Raw genomic sequence first — 23,053 nt, 5'->3', positions numbered from 1 at the left:
CCCTGTACTCCTCCAGCTTGGTATACAGCTCCCTATGATCCTTTTCTTCCTTCTTCTCCAACGTCTCAACAGTCTCCGAGATCTGGATCTCCATCTCATTCATCTTCACTCTCTTCAACGGAGGAGCAGCCGTTGGAGAATCTGCTGAGTGTGACGGGTCCGGCCCATCACGTAGTCTTTTCGCTCTGATGGGCGGTTGTACTGGCTGAACAGGTAGGGACATCTCACCTAGCCGGTGATCCCTCCGCTCGCCTAGTCCCGGCTCACGAGCCAAGTCGTGGTCAGACATTTCTCCTCGCCGCCATCTCATCAGTCGGTTTCGACCTCTCTCGGCGGTCCCGGACTCACCGAAGGCCAGCATCAACGCTACTTCAGTGGGGCGATTCCCTCGACCCTCTCGTCCTAACGCATTGAGGAGCGGGACCACAAACATCGCCAGTCCCGGTTTCTCTTGTGCAAAATCACAGTCGATCAGCCGCTGGTATATCTCGTCCAGATTCGCTCCTAGACTCGCTGAGACAAATTCCATTAAGTCATTCGTGTCAACCATCGTCCTATTGTGTGTATCTTGTTCTTCAAAGTCAATAAACAAAATTGGATCAATCAAGATCTAAAAAGCAAGTCACGACATTAAACCATCATTTCATGCCGTTGTATTTTCAGGATAAAACATCATTCACATCTTTTAAAAACGATCCATTGAAATTTTCTTTCGTTCTTGATTTAAAAACTAAAACCAAGGTGGATCGTCCACCTGCAAACTCATCAAGATAACACAAAAGAGCGCTGTCACCTTCAGTACCTGGAGTGTTCCAGGTCCCTATGATACAGACATCACATAAAACATACCCTAACAAAACTATAACACATAAACATCACATATTCACATTATAACATAAAAACATAATCCCTAGTAGCTAACCTAAAACTTAATTCTAATGCCTATAAAGTGAAGTTAACAAAAATTATTTCTCGCCGAATGTAACTCCTAGCATATGTTCAGATAGTATTTTTTATGTAAGTAAACCTCTATGTCAGTTTCCGAAAATATCACGTGTACAAGGGCATATAACTCTCTCGGATGTAGCTTTCCCCTATTGGAATCATAGACTGGTAACGAGAGAGGTCACTCCTCTCTCAACCAGAAAATCTCTAGGTCGAGTCAAGGCCAAAACCAAGCTCTCTGGATTCACGTGTTGCTTATCAAAGGCCTTAGTAACCAGGAAACACAAATAATTCCCTGGTATCTGTGATGCAACAAGGGGCAGCGCTATCATCCCTCCCACACCAGGCCTCTGTTTCCATAAAAACTCGAAATTCTTATACTCTCTTTTAAAGTCAGCCGCTAGTGCTGTTTTGAAGCTTACATCCGCGGTTATCGCTATAGCGCATGTACGTTCCGTGAGTATGAAATCGCTGTCCGTTATGACGACATTGTTTGAATAGTGGTTTGGTAGGTCAAAATAAGATTCGAAAATTCTTCCAAAAGGTGGTTTTGTAGCGTTCTCGCCCTCCGTTTCCAGTTCTCCGGTTTCCCTTGCCGATTTTAGTTTTTTAATGATCAGATTTTTGAGGTGGGTGAGTTTTCCCCCACTCCCGGACAAAAATATCCATCGACGTCCCCGTCGATCGCCGAAAATCGAGCAGATTGAGGTTGGATTCGGGAACGCGTAGAGGGCCATCTGGAGCGACCAAGTTGGACTCGGTATTGTCATGGCTGATGTATTTGATGCTGTCTTTATCGACATCCCGAATCGTCAAGATTGTCTCTTTAGGATCTGCCGGCAGGTCGTGGAGACATTCGAGCACTCGCATGTTCGTTAATTCTTGTTCATGAGTCTGCTCCACCTCTGGTGCAAACTCTATTTCTGGTTCGGAGCGATCGTCCATCCAATCCTGATCCATGTCATTGACTAAGTCGATCTCTTGTGGCACCGCTACTTCATCCAGTCCCACCAGTGATTCCATCATATCGCTTAAAACTATCCTGTCTATGACGAAATCCTCTCCATACGGGTTGTACTTTTTCTTATTCCTTCCTTTCTTGCTCTGGCGTGTTTCCATGGTGAAGGGAAAGTCAGGCCGTACTCCTTTGTCAATTTCAGTTTGTTCTGGGCAGTCCCAGGCCTCTTGGGCATAACGTAGAGTTTCGTCGTCCACCTTCACTCGCTCGGTCAACTCCAGGTCGTGGCAGATCGCAATTATCTACCACCTCATTCCCGTCGTTTTGTCGCGCGTACCTCTTTCATTCACTTCACAAGCAGGATCCACTATCAAATAGTCTCCCTCCTGCATGTCAGCTGGGATGCACCAGTCCTCTGATGAGGCATTGTGCGGTTTGATGTTTTCGTAATGAGCTGCTTGTCCGGTGCTTAATCGATAAAAACGACCTCCTTGGTGCACTTCTGTTATTTGCAATGGACCACGCCTTTTTTCAGTAATTTTTTGGTTGCTTTTGATGGAACTACTTCCTGGAACACCCAGGCATAATCGCCAACCGAGTAGGCTTTTGCATCTGCAGTCCTTTTATCAAATCTCCTTTTTTGTCTGATTTGCGCCTGTTGCGTGTTCCTCCTGCATAAGTCATTGAGGTCCTGCTGCCTTCTAATAACAACACGCACGTATGTTTGCGTTTTTCGTGACCAGTTAGCATCATATGCGGACTTATTCCCGTGGTGGAATGTTCTGTGCTGTTGTAAGCGCACATCACTTGCGGCAAGTGTCTATCCCAGTCATCCATGTAGCGTGAGCAATAAACTCTCAACATGGATACCAACGTGCCATTTTGCCTTTCAACTAGGCCATTCGTTTGTTGGTGATAAGTGGTCGAGTGGGCCTGTGCTACCTGCGACCTCTTCATTAACTCCTTCGTGAGATCACCCACGAATGATTTGCCATTCTCCGATTGGAATGTGATGGGGCAACCGTGTCTCGCTATCCATACATTTATCAAGTGATCGCACGTTCCTTCCGCTGACTGTAATCAGAGGCTGACTATTGTTGCAATTGTTTCACCTAAATCAATTGCCTTTCTAGAAAAAACAACAGAAAAAAAAATGAAAAACAATAGTTTAGGTGAGTGTTTTTGTCTTAAATCAGTGTGATCGGAACGTTCTATACCACTTGCGCAGCAACCGACTATGCTTTGTCAAGTATACAGAAATGAATGTGGGAAAATTCCTTTTTTGCCAGAAGCTTGCAAAATGACAATATTTGAGATTTTTAAGAACTTATAACAGGGAGTATTCTCCTGTGGGTCAGAAATCTGTAGCACATGTTCATTTTACCGTTTTGGGAAATCTGAAGAAAACAGCGAGGAATTATATACATTTTCAATTGTTTTTGCCTTCTGGGACTTACCTTCTGCAAAACCTTCTTTGAGCCAGTTTTCAAGGGGACGTTTTTTTTTTCGAAAACGAAGGACAGGATGAGTTGTGGTCTCAAAATTTTCATCTTTTTCGGAAATTTTCAAAGAAAGATAACTTCATACACGTTCATACATCTGAGCATGACGTGCTTTGCCCTGATACAATCAGTATTGTATTTACTTAACTGACAAGATTCGATCTGAATATTCACCACTTATTGAATCTGCAACTTGCTGTTCCCCAGTGATCAATGGATTAGATGCTATTGCCTGCTTAAAAGGATCAAGAACTTGTAATGCAAGTACATCAAAATTATGGATTTGTAGTCCCAAATATAAGGTTTTTAGACACCAAAAGCGAGTTCTTAGTTCAACAATTTTTTTGTATGCGCAGCAGTCTCTTTTTATTGCTCAACTAGAAAACGTCTAAAAAATGGAATTGAGAAATTTTCCAGATTTATTTGGATGGGAATTTCAGCGCAACCTTCACAACTACAGCCACTTATGTTAAATATTGCTATTGAAACGAAACATTAACGGTTTTCAGCGTCAAATATGGCAACTGTTGATCAGTTCATTATCATCAAACTTTGAAAACATGTTGACAGAAATTAAATTTGGATTCCATTCGTATAAAAGGATAAAAAAATATTGCGCTGATTCAAAACCAAAAAATAAATTGCCAAGACCAAAGGAATAAGAACATACTCGACAGTTAGCTATTATCATTTGCCAGACTTTCAAGTCACCCAGTAATAATCACTCAACATCGACAAATTCCATTAGAAATAAGAACATTTCCTATCAATATCGTTCATTTTGATGAGTTCTAAGTTCAGTTTTTCGGCAATATTCTATTGCTGCTATTTAAAGTCATGATGTTTCCATTCTATTCAGAATTAAGTTTCTACTGCCTCGCTATTTTCATCTTCAGATCTCTCGCTTCCTTCATCTTCCTCTTCCTCGTTGTCTTCTTCAGTCTGACTTATACTTTGTCTGAAACTGGTCAAAAATGTCACCAGTTCCTTCTCCACTATGTCGCAGCACTGGAACTCGCTGGATTTCTTCCAGTGGTACTTGCGAGCATTCTCGAACACCCTGTTCATGTCTGAGTTGAAGTCGCTGAAGTTTGTGTAGTGTCGGCAAGATACTTTCTCAGATATGTCTCGGAAACCTAAATCAAAATATACTTTATGGATTTCATAAGTTAAAATCGGAGGGGGTTTGTTTCATTTTAAAAACATCTCCAAACTTGTCTTAGATCGACCAAGATTACTTTACGAGCTCTCTAACAACAGTAAATTTTGTCGAATATTTATTTAAAAACATCCAAGACACCACTTGGTTGCAATTTTGGAAGGTTTTGACCAAAAATTGCGTCATTTCGGCGCGCGCTCTTCATTTAAAAATAGTATAAAAGTCAAAAATGGATTTCGTTAAATAGAACCTTTGAGTAGTAAAGAAGTCGAAGAGGGAGTGTGGCTGCGAAAAAAGTTAGTAAATTATATCACCTAAGACTATACTTACATATGGGATTAGTCACCACTTTCGAATAATTTGGGTACTCTTCGTCAGTCGAGGGTTCATTGAAGGGCCAACTGTGTGTATGGTCCATTAACACCGTCATCAACTCCGACAATAGCTCAAAGTGCTCCGGTTCCAGAGTGAAGTTGAAATTACTATCGGCAGATTCTTTTTCCTCCGTTTTGCAATTCGGACAGAAATAATTGTCGATTTTTGACGCCTCCTCCGGTTCGATTCCCACACATGCCCCGTGAAACCAATCGCCGCATTCGTCACATCCTATGTAAAACTCGGACTCATTGTAAGGCGTCTGGCAAATACAATACAACTCATTTTTACTTGAGTTTTCTTTACAATTTGGACAGAGAAAATCTGTCATATTTTTGGCTTTCTTTGCGTTAATTCCGACACATTTTCCATGAAACCAGTTCAAGCATAAGTCACATTTGAGGTAGAACTTAGTGTGGTCATAAAAGGTTTTGCAGATACAATGCAAAGTTTCTTTGTCTCCAAATCTTAATTGAGAGCCTTTAGTTGCAACCGAAAGCTCGGCTACTGTTTCGACATTTTGTTGAGAAGTGTTATCTTTAGTCTCCACTCGTTTTCTCTTAACCAAAGGAGCTGAATGATCATTTTTTCCACCTTTCTGTCTCTGAGCCATAGCATCTTGCTTATTAGCGTACGCCGTGATATGTTCAAAAACTTCTCTGCGATTCTGGTGAACTTTGTTCTCATTTTTGAGTTCCGGGTCACCTTGAACTCTTTTCGAATCTGAAGTACTTTTCGCTTCGCCTAACTTCCGTTTTTCTGCCTTTTCTTTCTTGACGCTCACCGCGGTTACCTTTTCTGAATTCTGTTTTTTGGGTCGACCTCGCTTTCCTGTTGATATCAAATTTGAACCCTGAATTTTTGGCTGCTGAATCTTCAGGACTGCCGAAGATTCCGGGAAACTCCAAGCGTTCAACTTCGGCATGTTTTCAGATGTTGAAGCTCCTCGCGATAAGTTCAGATCAGAGGTAGAGTCAACTTCATTGTCATCAGTTGTAATTTGATCATTTTCCAATTCTGAAGAAGACGAACATGACATATTCGAATCATTATCATTGTCGGGAAGCAACTGCTTGTGAGTGACTGAATTGTACGGCCTCTCATAAATAACTCGAGAAAGAGGAACTTTATTTTTCTCAAACATCAATTCTAAATTTATTTGCTCTTTCATCAATTTCCGCTTCCTCTGAACCGGCTTTTTATTATGTCTAGTGGATATCTGCTGTTTCTTTAAGGTCTGTTTTCTGGTCAGCGCCTCATCTCTCCTTTTTACCTTACGAGGTGACAGTTGCATCCGATGTCTGTCATATATCCCGGATATTTCATTCGAATCCACAGCCCCAGTTCTATCCTCTCTCAAGTGTTTATGAGCCGAATTTTGTTTTGCAGGAAACTGGTAGTCCGTTTCAAGATAACTTGACACAATGGATCTCGCTATTTCCTGGTTGCTAGCTTTTACTTTTCCTGGGATAACTTGAACAGAAGGCTGGTCAGGATCTTTAGGTCGAACGAAGTCCTGGAGGTTTCTATCTTTTTCAGATGATGATATGAGCGAATGATTCTTCACACGAGCTGGAACAGGTGACATCACATTTGACATTGAGGGCGAACTCAAGGAGGTAGCTTTGATAGGAATGATTCTGATAGGCCGGCTAACGCCATCTGCTTGTTTCACGTGTACACTTCGTATTTGGCCTGAGCCCAGTGGAGATGGTGTCGATGTGTTTCTAAAGCATAGACAATCCCTGTCCCTTAAAAAGTTTAAAGCATGAAGGAAACTGAAGCAAAAGCGCCAATAAAGGAGGTTACAATAACAAAAAAATCCGACAAATTGCTATCAGTTCAACTTTTGACGGAGTTACACTGACCAAACCCTACATATCATTTTTAATTTTTTTCTGGGCCACATGATTTTTTTCAAGTTTTCTCTATAAAAAATACTTACAGGACTAATTGCTTTGTCGTTCCGTCTGCGCATCTGACTATCACCACTTTTGAAGTACTTTTCGGGGTATCAGCTGCTTTAATATCATTCTGCATTTGCACTGGCATCATTTGTGGAATGGCTTTTGGCGGAGTTGATATTGGAGGTTTATCTTCATCCGAATCGCTCCAGACACCAAATTCTCGATCCGGTTTACCCTGGGCATTTTTGGCGGCTTTTAGCTTTTCTTCTGCTGCTTTCTGAAGAGCTCTCATTCGCTCTGCTTCTGCTTTCTTCTGTTTTTCCAACTCGAACTTTGCAATGATTTCTTTGCGCCTAAAATATAAACTATCTCTCAATATTTTTTTTTACTTTTAACAGGCGTTTTTTTTTTACTTTTACATTTGAAAAAAAATTGCTTCAGTTGGTTGCAATGTTCGAATTTCACTTCAACTTCAAATCAGATTCCGAACACTCACAATTTTTACGATTGCTCACCTATTTCTGGAATTTTTCAATTCGAGTTTTATCTAAAATGAAGGGGCTCACCTCTCCAACATGTACTTGACTTCCCACAACTGTAAATCCACTTCCGACACCCATCTGGTCTCCACACTCCGCTCTGTGTTGCTCAACAGACTCTTTTTGAACTTAGGAGTACGCCCACTTCTACGCACTCTCCTGGCAACATTCAAAAACGAACTACTTCTTGGTAACATTCAATGAACTAATCAATGCATTCCTTTTTAAACCCATGGAATATCCCTTCATATGATTTTAACGGGTATTCGTATGCACCCGGGCTGTATATATTAGGCGAAAACTATATTAGGCGAAAATAAAAGTGTTAAAATTAGGCGAATATTTTGATAATAAACGTGTATATTTTTAGCAAAATCCTCCCTAATTGACGACATTGACAAGAGGCAGTTCAAAGACTACAAAGCCGTTTATCGGTTCAAGGTCGCCAGTGGGCGCGCTATGCGCGCGTCGCCGCGATAATTGGCTCTAATTTTCGTAAAGAGCCAATCCTCTGTTGCAAACTCGCAACACGTTGGCGCGACAACAGCCCGGCCCGAGAGGAGTACCTTTACGAGGTGCGCCGGATTCAAAACGAAACCTCCTCTTCAGTGGATATCGCCATCCGAGACAGATCAGCGATCTGGAAGAAAACTCACCTGTCGCCGGGTTTTTTGGGGGCAGAGGCATGGCTCCAGCACATGACCTCTGCCGCTTGTTAGAAGCTGGAGATATCGAAAGCAACCCCGGTCCCACCCAATGCCACCACTGCAGTGTGACCCTCCGCAGTGGACTGCCCCACTTCTCCTGTGCCACCACCACCTGTACAGCAAGATGCCACAAGAAGACAGAGTGCAGCGGTGTCTCGCGCTACAGCACCACACAGGAGTCCCTCTGTCCTTCATCCGCTGGATTTGGGCCTTCCTCAGAAACCGACATTTCCGCGTCCTGTTTAATGGTAGCCTCAGCAGAACCCGTTGGTTGGTCCACGGAGTCCCGCAAGGTGCAGTACTATCGCCTATGCTGTTCCTCTTTTACATCAACTCTTTTACATTGTTCGAGAGCGGAGTCCCTCTGTCTTTCATCCGCTGGATTTGGCCCTTCCTCAGAAACCGACAATTCCGCGTCCTGTTTAATGGCAGCCGCAGCAGAACCCGTTGGTTGGTCTACGGAGTCCCGCAAGGTGCAGTACTATCGCCTATGCTGTTCCTCTTTTACATCAACTCCGTAGCCGACGTCATTCCGAAAGCTGTGCTGAACTCAATCTTCGCAGACGACCTCACGATCTGGTCCAGCGACCACAACAAGGAGACTGCCCAGCGGAGAGTCCAAGAAGCAGTTAAGCACATCGAGTCCTGGCGCCGCAGCAAGAAGATGCTCTGTAGCGACAAGAGTGTCGTCACCTTCTTCTCGGCAGCGTCCTGTGACTCCAAATGGGTCCCGTCCCTCAACATGAACAACCTGCCAATGAAGTTGACCCTGCTCCGAAGCTCCTCGGCCTTTACATGAACCGGACCCTCTCGTTCCAACAACACGTTGAATATGTTGTTAGGAAAGTCGAGAAACACTGCAACCTCCTAGCTTGCCTTGGCAACACTGGCTAGGGGTGGAAGAAGCGCCCCATGCGCAGCGTCTACCTGGCAACTCAGCGCAGCATCTTGGACTACGCCGCCCCTGCCTGGCAGCCGTGGATTGCCAAGACGCAAATGGACCGCTTGGAGAAAGCGCAGAACCAAGCTCTTCGTCGCATCATCGGCCAGACCGCATCCTCTCCTGTGGAAGCCCTCCGCATCGAAGCGGGCCTGCCCAGCTATGAGACAGTCTCCCGGCAGCTGATAGCCACCTCCGGGAGAAAGCGTTCAGATGTCCTCCGAGCCACCCGAGACGCCTCGCTCTCGAAGGCGAACAGAGACACAGGCTCTACCGCGACAGCTGGCGCGAGAGCAGCAAGAGGTTAGAGGCCTCACTCCGAGAAGGACTAGCCCCCCGAGAACCGCTTACTGGCCCTACTGAGCACCTGTGGACCGCCAACCCGAGGAAGCGGACCGTGAGCTCCACACTGGTTGGAGGCAACAGAACTGACAATGCCAGGACCGACGCCATCCGAGTCATCCATGAGAGTGAGGCCAAGTGGGTGATCTACACAGACGGGTCAGCCTCTGAAGGTACCCACTTTCGCGGGTCGGCGGCGATGGTTGTGACCCATGGCGACCCGGAGAATCCGGTCACGATTGACGAGAAGAAAACCAAAGGAAGGATCCTCACATCTTCCTATGAAGAAGAGAAAGAGGCTATGGATAGCGCAATCAAGTGGCTGGAAAAGAACACCGTCGAAGAGCACGACAAGGTACTGATCTGCACCGACTCCCAGTCTGACCGCCGCTCTGGACAATGAAAGTCCTGATGTTGCCTCCTTGTGCCGTCGGCTGGATGTCATGGACCGCCACATCGACATCCAATGGGTCCCCGGCCACATGGACATTCCCGGGAACGAACTCGCCGACAAATTTGCCAACGAAGCCACAGAACTCGGAGACGACGCCCAACCTACAAGCCTGAAAGCCGCCAAAGCAGTAACCGAACGAACCCTGAAAGACAAACCGCTCTCCTACGCCAGGACAGCAGCTGTGTACCCCAAACACTGAACCGCCAAGGACGAGAAAACGCTGACCAATAGAAGAGACGCGGTCATGTTAGCGAGACTGAGAGCGGGGCACAGCATGCAACTGGCAGCGTATCGACACCTTATGGAACCAACAACAGACCCAAGATGCCCAAAATGCCTCCAAGAAAACCAAACCCTGGAAAACTGGTTACTCGAATGTCCAGCAACTCTCAGCACACGACAATCCATATTTGGCGACACCAACACTGAGCTTTCAGTCTTTACCGACGATCCGATCAAGGCGATCGAGCTGGCGAAGCGCTGCCTCTGAGCACGCTTCAGCTCTCACACAGAAGAAGAAGAAGCGAAGAAGAAGAAGGTCACTATTTTACCGTTTATTTGCTGTTTGCATAAAATTACGTGTGTTTTATATGTAGCAATAAAATGACGTAATTAATCACATACAATTTCTACTAAAATGTACACTTTTTTAATCAAAACTTTCGCCTAATTTTAGCACTTTTATTTTCGCCTAATATAGTTTTCGCCTAAAATAGCCGCCTCCATATGCACCTAAGAAATGAAAAGACAATGCTTTATTTTAATCATTGCTCGAAATGAAGTTTTATTTCCACGGAAACAAAAATTAGGCCTTTTGATCGTAAAAAGGAGCAAAAAATAATGTTCCGACCAAAGTAGTATTTTAGATCAGATATCAAAAGTAACTGCTGACCTTTTTGTCTCATTTAGGAGAGCCATTTCGCCTTCATACTCAAAGGCATCTTTCAGACAGTTGTTGACCATTGCAGTGCCTCCTCTGTCATTCGGCAGATGCACTATCCGCAATAGGAATTCTGTTTCCACGAACAAAGGAGCAACGTCGCGGATATTCTGGGGGTCTTTGATAATGGCGGATCCGTTATCCATTTCAAATCGGTATGCGAACCCTAAATGAATCATTATTCTATAAATTGAACGCGGGGAAAAACAGCAGCACTATTGAAAAAAATGTCAGATGATTTTGAAAAAAAGTCGATAAGAAGTCTTAGTACACGCCGAGATTTCCACCCACGCTTAATTTCGCTTGAGCAACACAGGAACAAAGAGCCCCTTGGCACGCTTGCGAAATCGCTACGACCATACTCTCGAACTTAAAGCTGGAAATTATTCAAGTCGAAAAACTCATTCTAGGATAAGCCGGAGACAGAAACAAAACAGGAAAAAAATCACCAAAACATTTTCGCGAAACTTTCGGAACCAAGGTTTAATTATTTATTTTCTCGAACTTTATGATTTACCACGAAAATTAGTGGACTCATTTTCCATCCCACTTGCTTCCTGAATTATTGTTGTTCTGACCATCTGTCAATTAATTCTAATTTGTTCAGGATGCTTTAGGATCTTATTTTAATTCATTACTTATATCATGGGCGGATTTAGGAGTAGGAGCAGACGCACACCCCATCGTGGATTCGGCCACAAAAGATCGTTCCCCCCTCTGTTACTGTTTTATGACATCCACATTTCGACGCATTTTCGGTAGGCGCAATAATTTAGTAATTTTGAAGGCAACGCGAACCGAAAACCTAATTTCAAAACCTCATTTATGGCCTGTTTTTTTTCGAAAACTCGCCTGCTGCAAAGAAGATTTTGGAAAAATAGGGTTCATTGTGTTTTTCGGTAGAGCCCATTATAACAAGACAATGTTCCGACTGGCCATTAATTGGTCTCGACTCGTTTTTGGTAAAGAAGATTGACAAACTACAAATTTTAGGCTGCTAATATCTCAGTGTTATAACTTGAGTCGTTTATGGAATAAATAAGACCAATTAGCCTGCCTCAATTCCATTTGGAACGATTGTGGGTGGGATAATTAGCCACGCATAAATAATTTGCGTATTGAAAAAACTCGCGTTCAGACAATTCGGCCACAGACAATTCAGCCAATTTCAAATTCAGACAATTCAGTCAAAATAAGTGAGACAATTCGGCCAAAGACTTTTCAGACAGACAAACGCGCGCGCAAAAACTTTTCACATGCGGCAAAACATCAAAGCTTTCATTAGACGACTTATAAGTAATTCCTTTCAAATGCACATAAAACAGTTAAAATTAACAGAACCAAAAATGCCTAAGCATAATAAAACTTTATACAACTCATTATGTTTCCAATTTTGGAATAATAGTTAAGCAAAAATCGAACTCTACAAAAAACTGCGCAATACTTAAAAGTTAACCAATTTACACGAAAGCAGACCCGAAATTGGGAATTTACAGGCGGTCACAAAGGATATCAGTTAAAGGGCTGACCACCCCTACCACGTACTGGCCACACAGTTACGCTGATATTCTTATCATGCCTTAGGCGGGCGAGGGTGCAATCGCCTATCAGGTAATTTGGGTAGTTGGTTGAAACTAATTTGATACTTAAACTTTTTAAAAAGATAAACTAATTGCGATTAAAATATTGACCAACCAGAAACCAGTACCGCGTTTAGCGCCTACTTTTTGCAGTTAAATGGTCCATTGACACAATTAACATTGATTAATTTTCATTAGTAAGTAGCTTGAACAACTGGTTGATTAGTATCCGAATCATTCTCAATCATTCACTTTTAGCAAAAGTTGACGTAAAATGGAATTCGTTATATCTGAACGCGGAAAAAAACATCTTTGTCTCGACGGTTATAGATACCGTGAAAAAAACCAACTTAAGAACGGTCTCATTAAATGGCAATGTACATTTGGAAATTGTAGAGCAGTGGGTTATTTGGACGAACAGCAAGAATTTACCTTAAAAACCGAGCACGCTCATTTACCGAGCCCCTCAAAAATTCAAGCCAAGAAATTTGCTAATGAAGTTCGAGAAAAAGCCGCAAACACCGGTAACGCTCCCTGACAGATTGTTTTCAACGCCCAAATTGACCTGCCTCTTTATGCAGCGTCCACAATACCGAGTTACTCAACATCCCTTCGAAGTATAAACCGAATCAGGCAGCAAGCTTTGGAAACAATGCCAAAACCAAAAAACCTTGAGCGCGTCGACGAAATTCCTGAACCTCTCAAACTCACACACAGCGGTGATACGTTCCTGTATTTTGATTCTGGTAAGTCGGACAGTCGAGTTTTAGTTTTTGCAACACTACCAGCGCTTGATTTGCTTTCTCAGTCGGAAATCTGTCATTGCGACGGAACGTTTTCAGTGGCACCAGATCTCTTTTACCAAGTTTATACTAATCATGGTGTAATCGAAAACGCAGTTATACCCTTGGTGTATGCTCTGCTGCCCAATAAGACGCAAGACACTTACGAAAAACTTTTTGGCTGCTTAGAGCAATTTGGAAAAAAAGTAGTCATTGACTTTGAAGCCGCTGTTCACAACGTCATAAAAAATGCAGCCTGATACAGAAATTCAATTCTGTTTCTTCCACCTGGGCCAAGCAGTATGGCGCAATGTACAAAAACTTGGTTTTTCGCGCAAGTACATGGACGATGATGAGTTTCGACTGAATGTCAAAAAAATGATTTGCTTGGCATTCGTTCCCATTGACGATGTTATTTTCGCTTTTGAGGCGCTCCGAAAAGAGGATCCCTCAGAGGAATTCCAGAGTCTATCAGACTGCTTCGAAGACACCTATATTGGTGCTTGTCGAGGAAATAGACGCGTCAAACCAAAGTTTGACACTGCCGATTGGAACGTTTTCAATCGGGTGCTCAGCGGAGAACCTCGTACGAACAATGCGTTGGAGGCATGGAATGGCAGCTTCAATAAATTCGTATCGACAAAGCATCCAGCCCTCCCCAAGTTGATCACACGATTCAAAGATGAGCAAAAAACGCCGAAATTAATGTAGAGAGACTGATGTCCGGTGATATTATCAGAAAACAGAAGCCCAAGTATTCAATAGCAAATGATAAACTCGTTCAAAACGCAAAAAACTACAATCGAGACCATATACAGAAGTATTTAAAACTGCGTACCTTCAATGTACATATTTCGTAAAACTTTATGCATAGCAAGTTTGTTTTGATCTTCGAAATTTGCTATTTGATGTTTTACATTTCTTTGGTAAACTGTTGAAAGCCTTCTGACTCTAATCAAATTAGAAAAGTTTTATTGTTCCCTTTTATCTTGTCTCTTTAATCTAAATCGGCCGAATTGTCTTTGGCTGAATTGTCTGAGTTTTTTTGGCTGAATTGTCTGTATTTTAAATCGGCTGAATTGTCTGTGGCTGAATTGTCTCTGCACCGAAAAAACTATCGAAGTATTATTTCAGCACCAAAGCCGCCCTATAGTCTAGTGCATGCATACTGACTGGGCAATCCGAAGGTTTCCGGATCAATGCCCATATGCACTCATCTTTTCTAAAACTGGTCTGAATAAAAAAACACCCCGCGCATATATATTTCTCACTTACTTCAAAAGTCGGAATAATTAAAGAACAAGCGCTATAAATAAAGCTATTGAGGCTCGAGACATTGCATTACAGATTTGGGAATTTTTCGCTCGAAGTAATTTGGCGCACTTTGCTATCGCCCGAATAAATTTCAAAAAACACAAACAGAGGTCTAGACAATTTCCAGAAATTCTTTTAGAAGACGTACGCAGTGTATTAAAATTACAACTCAAATTGAGTGAAAATGAATATATATTTCATATAACCCTGAAATAACCACACCTTTATTTAGGAAGTTGACAGCTACATTTTGGGGCATGATCGACTTCTCAATTTCCTTCAGTTCTTCCCACCTCACACAAGCGTGAAAAACTCGAATCAACACGGCTATTGTAGAAAGGGTACAAGGTAATGGAAACGTCGCTGAGGGCTTCACGTCATTTTTCACATCGACTGAAGATGCCTGATTTGAAACTTCATTTTCCAGTCTGTATTCCCAAGTATGCTTCGTGGAAGGTCGTTCACAGAAATAAGGCCATTGCACTGCGCTGGTCATCGGTTTATGCGAAAAATTTGCTGACGGAACATCACAAACACTCCCCAAACCCGACTGTGCAAATCTTTTCAGTTGATAATTCGGAAGTGTGAAAATATTTTGATCGTGCCTTGAATTCATTTGGCGAAAAGGTGTTTCACTTTTCGTTTTCGCCTTTTGGACTGAAACTAATTTATGAACTAAAGCCGTACTTTTCGTTTTAATTATTTGAGTTTTCGCTGTAGCTAACTGATCTTTAAGTTGCGACTTTTCGTTGATAAATGTTTTTAATCGTTCTCGTTTCGATTTAATCACAAAATCAAAGTTCTGCAGTTTTTCTGTTACTTTTTCTAATTTAGTGGATCCTGCTATTTCTCGAAGCCGATCAATAACAGCTTTACTCTCATTACAGAGCGGCGAATAACACTCATAGTTATTTCTCTCATTGAAGTGCAAAGCAATTTTTGAGCAGCTATAACAGCTGGTCAAATGTTTACGTTCTTCAAGAACATTTTCAATTCGTAACCTCTGTTTACTGATGTAATCTAATTCATCTCCGAGACTAGTAACTTCTCTGTCAACTTTTGCTATTTTTTCGCTAAATTCAATGATTGAACTTAAATTGTTTTTGACTTCTTGTTGGTCGCAAATTTCTTCGGTTAACTTTTGATTTAACCTCACGTCCAAAAGATTTCTTAATTGAGTATTTCTTTTGACATTTTCATTTAAGCTACGAGAAGGAAATAACGAGGACATTTTTATTACATCTTCAGATGCGCTAGTATCTTTATTATCCTCCGTTGTATCTTCGATCTTTATATTGACGACCTTCTTTTTTTCGGTTTTTTCATGCGACTGTAACTCAAATCCATCGTCTTCTCTTTCTGATTTTACTTTTAGCTTTCGAAACTGAGTAAACTTTGATTTCTTTTTGCGTTTCATCCAAACCCAGCCATGGCCTTTCTGTCTGTATAATTCACCTCTCGTCTTGTACAGATTATGTTTCAAAGGAATCGATACAAACACCGGGTGTTCGATTCCCGCGTCCGACAGTGCTTGGTAATAATCATCAGAAATACACTCATTCATCATTTTGGCAGTTTCGTTTTGCATTGACGTCCAAAAGGAAGCATTATTGGGGATAGAAACGCTTTCTTTTGAAGATGAAATTGGACCTGGAATTCCCGAGTTTGGTTCCAGTTCCTTTTTTGGCTGGAAGAACTTAACCCAGAAACCCATACTCGAACAACAATCCCTCCAGATAGGGAGAAATAGGGAAGGTTTAATGTGTCTCTGTATAGTCAAGAATGCATTGATGATGTCAGAGGGTGCGGGGTGGTATCCCAACATTGAGTTGATGCCTCTTGGGTATTTAACAGACCAGTCATCGAGCTAGAAAACAATGAAACTTCAGCAACCAAACCGAAAAAATCATAATGATCGGAATTTTTAAAACTTAATCTCATGATTTTTACAAGTACACACAAAAAAAAAGCAAAGATAGCCGATTACTGTGCAAGTAGCACAGCATGTTCCGACCACAGGTTTGTAAAAAACACATTTTTTTCGAATTAGTGTCGTTTTTTCTGAGCGCAGTGATAAAAAGATCTGAACAAAAAAGAACTTAAGCATATTTGACAGTAATAGTAAAATAAGCCAATTGGAAAACAGTTTTTGTAGAAAAATGACTGGAAACAGAAAAAAAATCGTAAAATCAATTGAAAAAATGTTTTTAAGGTGAGCTATTAAGGTTAAACGCTCACCTTAATAGCTCGAAATTATACCCAAAATGAAAAATTTCAAACCGGTTTTTCTCGACACTTTTTCTTAATGTCGTTCGAACCACGACTGAAACGGCTTTAATGTGATATATCACTCAACCCATTCCAATGATTAATTGTCTAACCCGATTTTGAAAGGAAAACTTAAACACACCAGAATACAAAGTTCCTCCCCATTTTCAATGGTCGGAAAAACAACAAAAATTTCAATAATAACCAGCTGTTGATTTGACACGGTAAAATTGTGATAGATTGCAAGGCTTGTAAAAATTGCGAGGGTCTCTAATAAATATTCTAAGGTGACTCAAACTTTAATCAATTTAGTCATACAGTGCTACTTATTCCTATATCATCAAATACGTTTTCGCGTGAGTCAGGTGTGTAATCGATCACAGACACGCACTCAAACAAATATTTGAGAACAGCGCAGAAAACACGATGGACTAGAAAGCAGCACGCCGGTAAAAGCCTAATAAGAAACTATTGAGTAGATTGTTCGATCAACTCTAAACTTGTTCTAAAGGCGCCAGTATAAACTGTCGTCAAAAACTGTCGACAATACGCCAAGTACCTTGGAAAGTAAAAAAAGGAGAAAAAAGCAAAAACAATTGAGTTTTGAAAAATAAAAGCTCTTTCCGGAAATCGAATACACAGGCCTTTAGAATACACGTCAATTGCCCTACACAGCTGAGATCGAGACGCTTACGGTACGAACCACAAGCCACTGGTGAAGAGGAGAATACATGCTATTCAAATGCCAATACTATGCTGCAAGTGTTTACCAAAAGAAACACTTTTGTTTGCATGTTGGATTGGAAAGAGTATACTCGTAATATAATACTATGCTCGCAAGATCGCAAGTGTAAATGATCATACTGGTCATACAGTGTACGACTATTACACCAGTGAAACTTCCCAGCTCGAACTTGGTGGGTTCTAGATACTTTAGTTGCAAATGCAGTCATTTGCAGCAAATTAGCGAATCAAACGATGCAAGCAAAAAAGCAAACAAAGATTGCAAAACAGTAAATTGTTAGAAATTACAGAAATTTAAAGATAAAACTAGATTCGAAAAACAACAGCATGATGAGCGGAACAATAGTAATATGTTTTCGGAGCAATAAAAGCATGATCTATAGCTCACTTATGCAAAAAAAAACATACCATAAAAATAGAGGGCAAATTGTCTTCAATCTGCTTAATAGTTTGCTTCAATCCTGTCACAACTTGTTCCTCCGTTCCCGTGAAATTCGATGCCAACTCGAATTCGGGTTCCAGACAGAATTTATATCCTAGATGTCTTCGTCTGTCTTCAATTTCCTTCGCCTGAGACCTGTTCATGCTTAGAGAGTGGTTGTTGAAGAAGTTCACGTATTGTTTGACTGTTTCTTCCATTCCAAGAGTGAATAAATTTTCGGATTTCAGGCGATCATGCACTTTGGCTTCCTAAAAATTCAGGGTTTTGTATGAGGTTTGCTGTTGAAAAGATTTAAGAGGATTTAAGCTGTTGAAAAAGTCGAGCAATTAAAAAATACTATAGTGAAAAAATTCTTTTGTCAAAACAGTCGATTTGAATGAGCTCACACCTGGTCGTATTGTTGAAAATCCAGGTCTTCGAGAATGATGTCCGAAGTTATCCAGTCGAAGTCCTCGTGGGAGTCCAGAACTTTTTCATCGTTTTCATCTTTTGTCTCCATTTCGTCCATGCGCAACTGAAAATTTAGAGCTGCTATTCAAGAACACAATGGAGAAAAAATTATCCAAACTATTTACAAAAATGGCATGGGTCTTCATTCAGACAGAAATATATGCAAAGCTAAATCCCATTCTGATTCTGATATTCCCAAAAAAGCGAAAAATATACTCAATATTAATTGTTACCTCAGTTTGCTCTTTGATGAACTCCTCAAACTCCAGCAAGTCTTCCGTCATCACCATCTTCAAATCGGGATCCGTGGCTACCATTTTGTCCTCTAAAGATTGTGTCATGTCCATAGTTAAAGACATATGTTTTGACATCACTGATTGCACTTCAGTAAGGCGAGTGTGCAATGCTTCTTCGTAGCAAACTGCGTCTAGACTCTCAATGATGTAGTTAACCTGTTCCATTTGGGAGTAGTACCTCACGAAATCGCCCTTTTCTCTGAAAACAAGGGCCGATTAAACTTAGTGACAATGATAAGGGTGTAACCTGCCAACCGCAACACTACACCGTTCGTTTTCTACATAGGGATTAGAAACCATAAGATTAAAAAAATCCTTATCTACACTCCAGTTATCATCATTTTGACAAACTCACATTAATGAAATCAGTGAAATTGTCAGTTTAAAACTGAAGATACAATTGCAGAAGTTTTATTTAGCTTCAAGCCATTAAATCATCTCACAGTTTTGGCATGCAAACCTTAACAGATAAACGTATTAGCTCATAAATCTATTACTTAACCACTTATTTTACTAGCTTCGAAGAAGTCAACTTACATTATAAGACGTCTTGCCACGAACCAGTATCTTCTTAAATGTCTGTCATGGCCCAAGCATTCGTTCTTCGGGCTCAATACAGACGTGAAATCATCAGCTTCATCTGACAAACTCACTTCATTCACACCTGGAAGTTGGTTAGCTTCACATAGCGAGCATAACCATTGATGTTCTGGAATGGTTTCTAAAGGAGGTTTAATGCATTGTAAATGGTATACGGCGGGACAGTTGTCGCAACATAAGAGATTACCCGGATCACCACAACGTCGACATTTCGTGTCGTATACAATCTGACCGTCTGAATTCAACTCGTTTCTAATGATTTCGAGGTCAGAGAATATACCAACCAATGTTTTCAGCACTGCAATTCGATATGCGACGTTTACGAAAGGGTATCGAGGTGACAAAACTGCTTCCTGTACTGGCGAAGGACATGATTCTAGGGACATTATGTAATCGGACACAATGACAGGCCATGTGGCTTCATCTATGAAGTGGACTACAAGGTCAAAAGTGAATTTGCTGTCATAAGGAGTGAACACATACCCAAAGGATTCCTCGGCTGAAACAAAAATTTGCGATAAAAAAGAAAAGACTTAAGCCGACCCAAATAAACTCAAAGCTCCAAAGCAAAGATTAAAAAATCCGGGCAACTATTAAAGGGATGACTTAACTAAATTGAACACAACAAAAATTATCCCACTTAATTGTTAAGCCTATGCGATTTCCCTTTCAAACTAAAACAGAGACAAAATCAATTTTCAGCATATTATGCATTATCTTTTTGAAATAGAAATCAGTTGCAGCATTTTTTCAATAATCCTAGAGTTACAGTGTCTTTACTTTTGAGGATTATTTTCATGAGCGATATGTGTATCTCGGCCAGTAGTTGTGAGCTCTCATTAATCTGCAGAACGGCACAGAAGTCTTCGAACTTGAAGGGAGTGAGTCGCAACACCTGATGGAACCTCCTCAGCACTTCGTATACCTAAACACGTGCCTGTGAAGAAAAGCTGAAACATAAAAAATCCGAAGAAAAAACGCAATCCAAAAAAGCGACTCAGCATTTTGAAAGAATCTGTTCAGAAAGAAAAACTTTTCAGCCAATATTTTCAGATGGAAACTTTTCAGCCAACATTTTCCTATTTCGGCATTTTTCAAAATCCCTCTCTTTAACATCGGGCCAGAACTAGAACCGTTATTCTACTTCAAACCATTCGTTTGATTCCAAATTGTGATCCAATTTGTAACCTCTAGAGTGGGCATGATTATCTCATTCTGGATTAGGAGATCGGAGGAGGAGGGGGGCAACACCAGTCTGTCTATGACGTCACCACAGAACAGCTCATCCGGCATGCGAGGAGAGAGATCCACACATTGCTGCAGGTAGGTCAAACGTCTACCACTAAAAAACATCAACACCAATTAAATAGATACCAATAATGATTCGATTCTGAGCTGAAAAGGATCTGCTTTACGCTCTGTTTAACTTGGAGGCCTATCGCTTTAGTCATCATGGTTATGATCTTTCTGGACTAGAAAAAGCTGCTCGGAAGAGCAGGATTAGAAGAGGCACAAATATTCGACATTTTAATTGAGAGGTGGAAGCTCTGATGTAGCTCACTAGTGCTTATTCTAAGTACAAAGTTTTTAAATATTGATTGAGTTTGACAAAACGAGGAAGTGGAAAAGGATCAAAATAGTTCAAAAATAAAAAGAATCTAATGAAAATTAACCAAAAGCTTCTTTCGAAAAAGTGTCTTTCATTAATTTTCAACGACTTATAGAATTTAAGCTTTCACAAAATCACATCAATTCAAGGCATAAAGTCGCTCCGATCTAGAAGCAAGTAAAAAAAACGATTCGACAAGAAATTGCACATGAGGAACAGTGTACCCAGTTTTTCAAGCGGTTCGTACTCAATGGACATAAGTAATGTGTCACACTCAGAATGACATCATTAAAATTACCTCGCCGATTTCTCTGATCCAACTTCTGACACGTTGTCAATTCCATCCCAAGTCAAGTCATCCTCAATTTCAAACTGATCGCGACGCTCCTTGACTCTAGCCTCTAGTTCACTTGGTCGAACAAACTCCAAACCGTCATGATCTCCAGCAAACTGCGACAAGTCTTCCTTCCTACTTCCTGTTTTTAATTTTTTGGTCGGAACAACCTTCGCAGACGTAGACTGTGTATGTTTGAACCCATTGAGGTATAAATCTTCGTGTTGACGTTCACTAACAAAACTTGAAGCTGTAAAATTGCATTCTGAATTGGCGTTGGACTTCACGCTACCACTGTCCGAAAACACATCATGATTGTCGTTTTCTGGAACAATGATGTCTGAAAAATGACCCGTCAAACCGTTGAATACGTCAATACCAGTCGCATGCTGAGAGGTTCCAGACGGAGGAAAAACTTCGATTTCGGGTTCCTCTTTAACTTTTGGAGGTCTTCCCCGTTTCTTCTTGGGTTTATTAATGTTTGAAGGACTGCGACCTTTAGCACGGGAACCAGTGGGTCCATTTAGAACTGCTTCCAAACTCAGGCCCTTGGGCATTTCTCGTTGCATTCCCGTTGTACTAACTGCATAATTGATGCTAGCCGAACATTAATTCATCTTATTCAACATTCCAGTATCCTGAAGATAGAAGGCTACTCAACTTGAGGTAAAATGATACCGTTTTACACATATGTTTAAAAAAACTTAAAAAACGACTCGAAAACAGCCAGATTCAAAATTATGCATTCAGCTTAACAGGCCATCGCTTTATTGACTATACCGCAAAACATAATTCAAAAAGACTGCTCGTATCAGGGCAAAACCCTGAAGGTTCCGACTGCCTTTTAAGGTCTATGGGGCAGTAATAACATGAAAAAACTAATGTAATAAAATAAAATGATATTTTAAATTTGAGATTTTTTATGAAACTCATTCCCCACACGCCATATGAAGTACAAAGTGATAGATTTCGCTCCTAGTAACAAATCAATTATGGAAAATAAGCTTCCTTCAACCAATTTGGAACGATTTCTAAGACTGATTAAATCTCCGCTTGCACATTAATAGCGCGAAATATATTGCGCGTTAATTGTCCCAAATTGGCCAAAATGGCAAATTTCAAACCCCCATAACTTTACAAAAAATGATCACAGGTGAAATATTTTTTCAAATTTAGGCTTAGGACAACAATAGCGTTTGAATGATATAAAAAAAATTGTCAAGAATGGTTAGTTAAAATCGAAATTTGTCTGAGGAAAAAAACCCACCCGAGCACAAATATTCCGTTATTTTCGTTACGAAAGTCGAAATAATCAGTTAGTGTGGGCAGACAACAAATATAAATACGTTCCTTTGTAATAAACAAGACAGCTCATATATACGAAAGTTTCGACTGCTCTTAACTGGTCTGAATTTCTGCCGAAAACATTTTAATAACATATTTTCTACTGTAATATCAAATGTCGTTTTAAAATAGGAGTCTTATTAGCAGCAAGATTTAACGGGAGATATTCTCACGAAGGAGAGACTGATTGATGAAAAACTTTTAACCAATCAGAATTGTTAGACCTTTCCTTTTGGCTAAATTACTTTCTAACAAAACCGAAGTCATTATTAACAGAAAATGAATAAGCAGCTAAGCAACGTTTTTTGTACAATTCGCGCAGATATACAATATTTTTTCATTTTTTTGAAAATCGATTTAGGTTTTTCCAATACCCGCTTTTGATTTCGCAATATTTGATAATTCAAATATCTGCTTATTTTATAATCGGTAAATATTAATTTTGTTGGCCTGGATTTATTCGATTTCTTTGAGATTTTCGCGATTTCTCAAACATTTTTGAATACACAATTCTGATTGGCT

General features: G+C 40.8%; 1 protein-coding gene across 1 annotated transcript; it reads right to left on the bottom strand.

Moving 5' to 3' along the window:
• Positions 1–3,963: 3,963 nt before the first annotated feature.
• On the bottom strand, positions 3,964–21,821 carry LOC134852199 (nucleosome-remodeling factor subunit NURF301-like). The gene is made up of 13 exons (XM_063868511.1): positions 21,152–21,821; positions 20,433–20,586; positions 20,025–20,169; positions 19,182–19,743; positions 18,582–18,843; positions 18,287–18,412; positions 17,865–18,146; positions 14,667–16,311; positions 10,721–10,934; positions 7,413–7,544; positions 6,885–7,199; positions 4,895–6,666; positions 3,964–4,541 (listed from the first exon to the last, which is right to left on the bottom strand). Exons 1-13 carry the CDS (start codon positions 21,754–21,756, stop codon positions 4,267–4,269), a joined length of 6,489 nt encoding a protein of 2,162 aa, XP_063724581.1. The 5' UTR covers positions 21,757–21,821; the 3' UTR covers positions 3,964–4,266.
• Between the last annotated feature and the right edge of the window lie 1,232 nt (positions 21,822–23,053).

The sequence above is a fragment of the Symsagittifera roscoffensis genome, chromosome 7 (assembly GCF_963678635.1).
Source record: "Symsagittifera roscoffensis chromosome 7, txSymRosc1.1, whole genome shotgun sequence".
NCBI lineage: Eukaryota > Metazoa > Xenacoelomorpha > Acoela > Convolutidae > Symsagittifera > Symsagittifera roscoffensis.
This window is presented reverse-complemented; position numbering and strand designations above follow the sequence as displayed.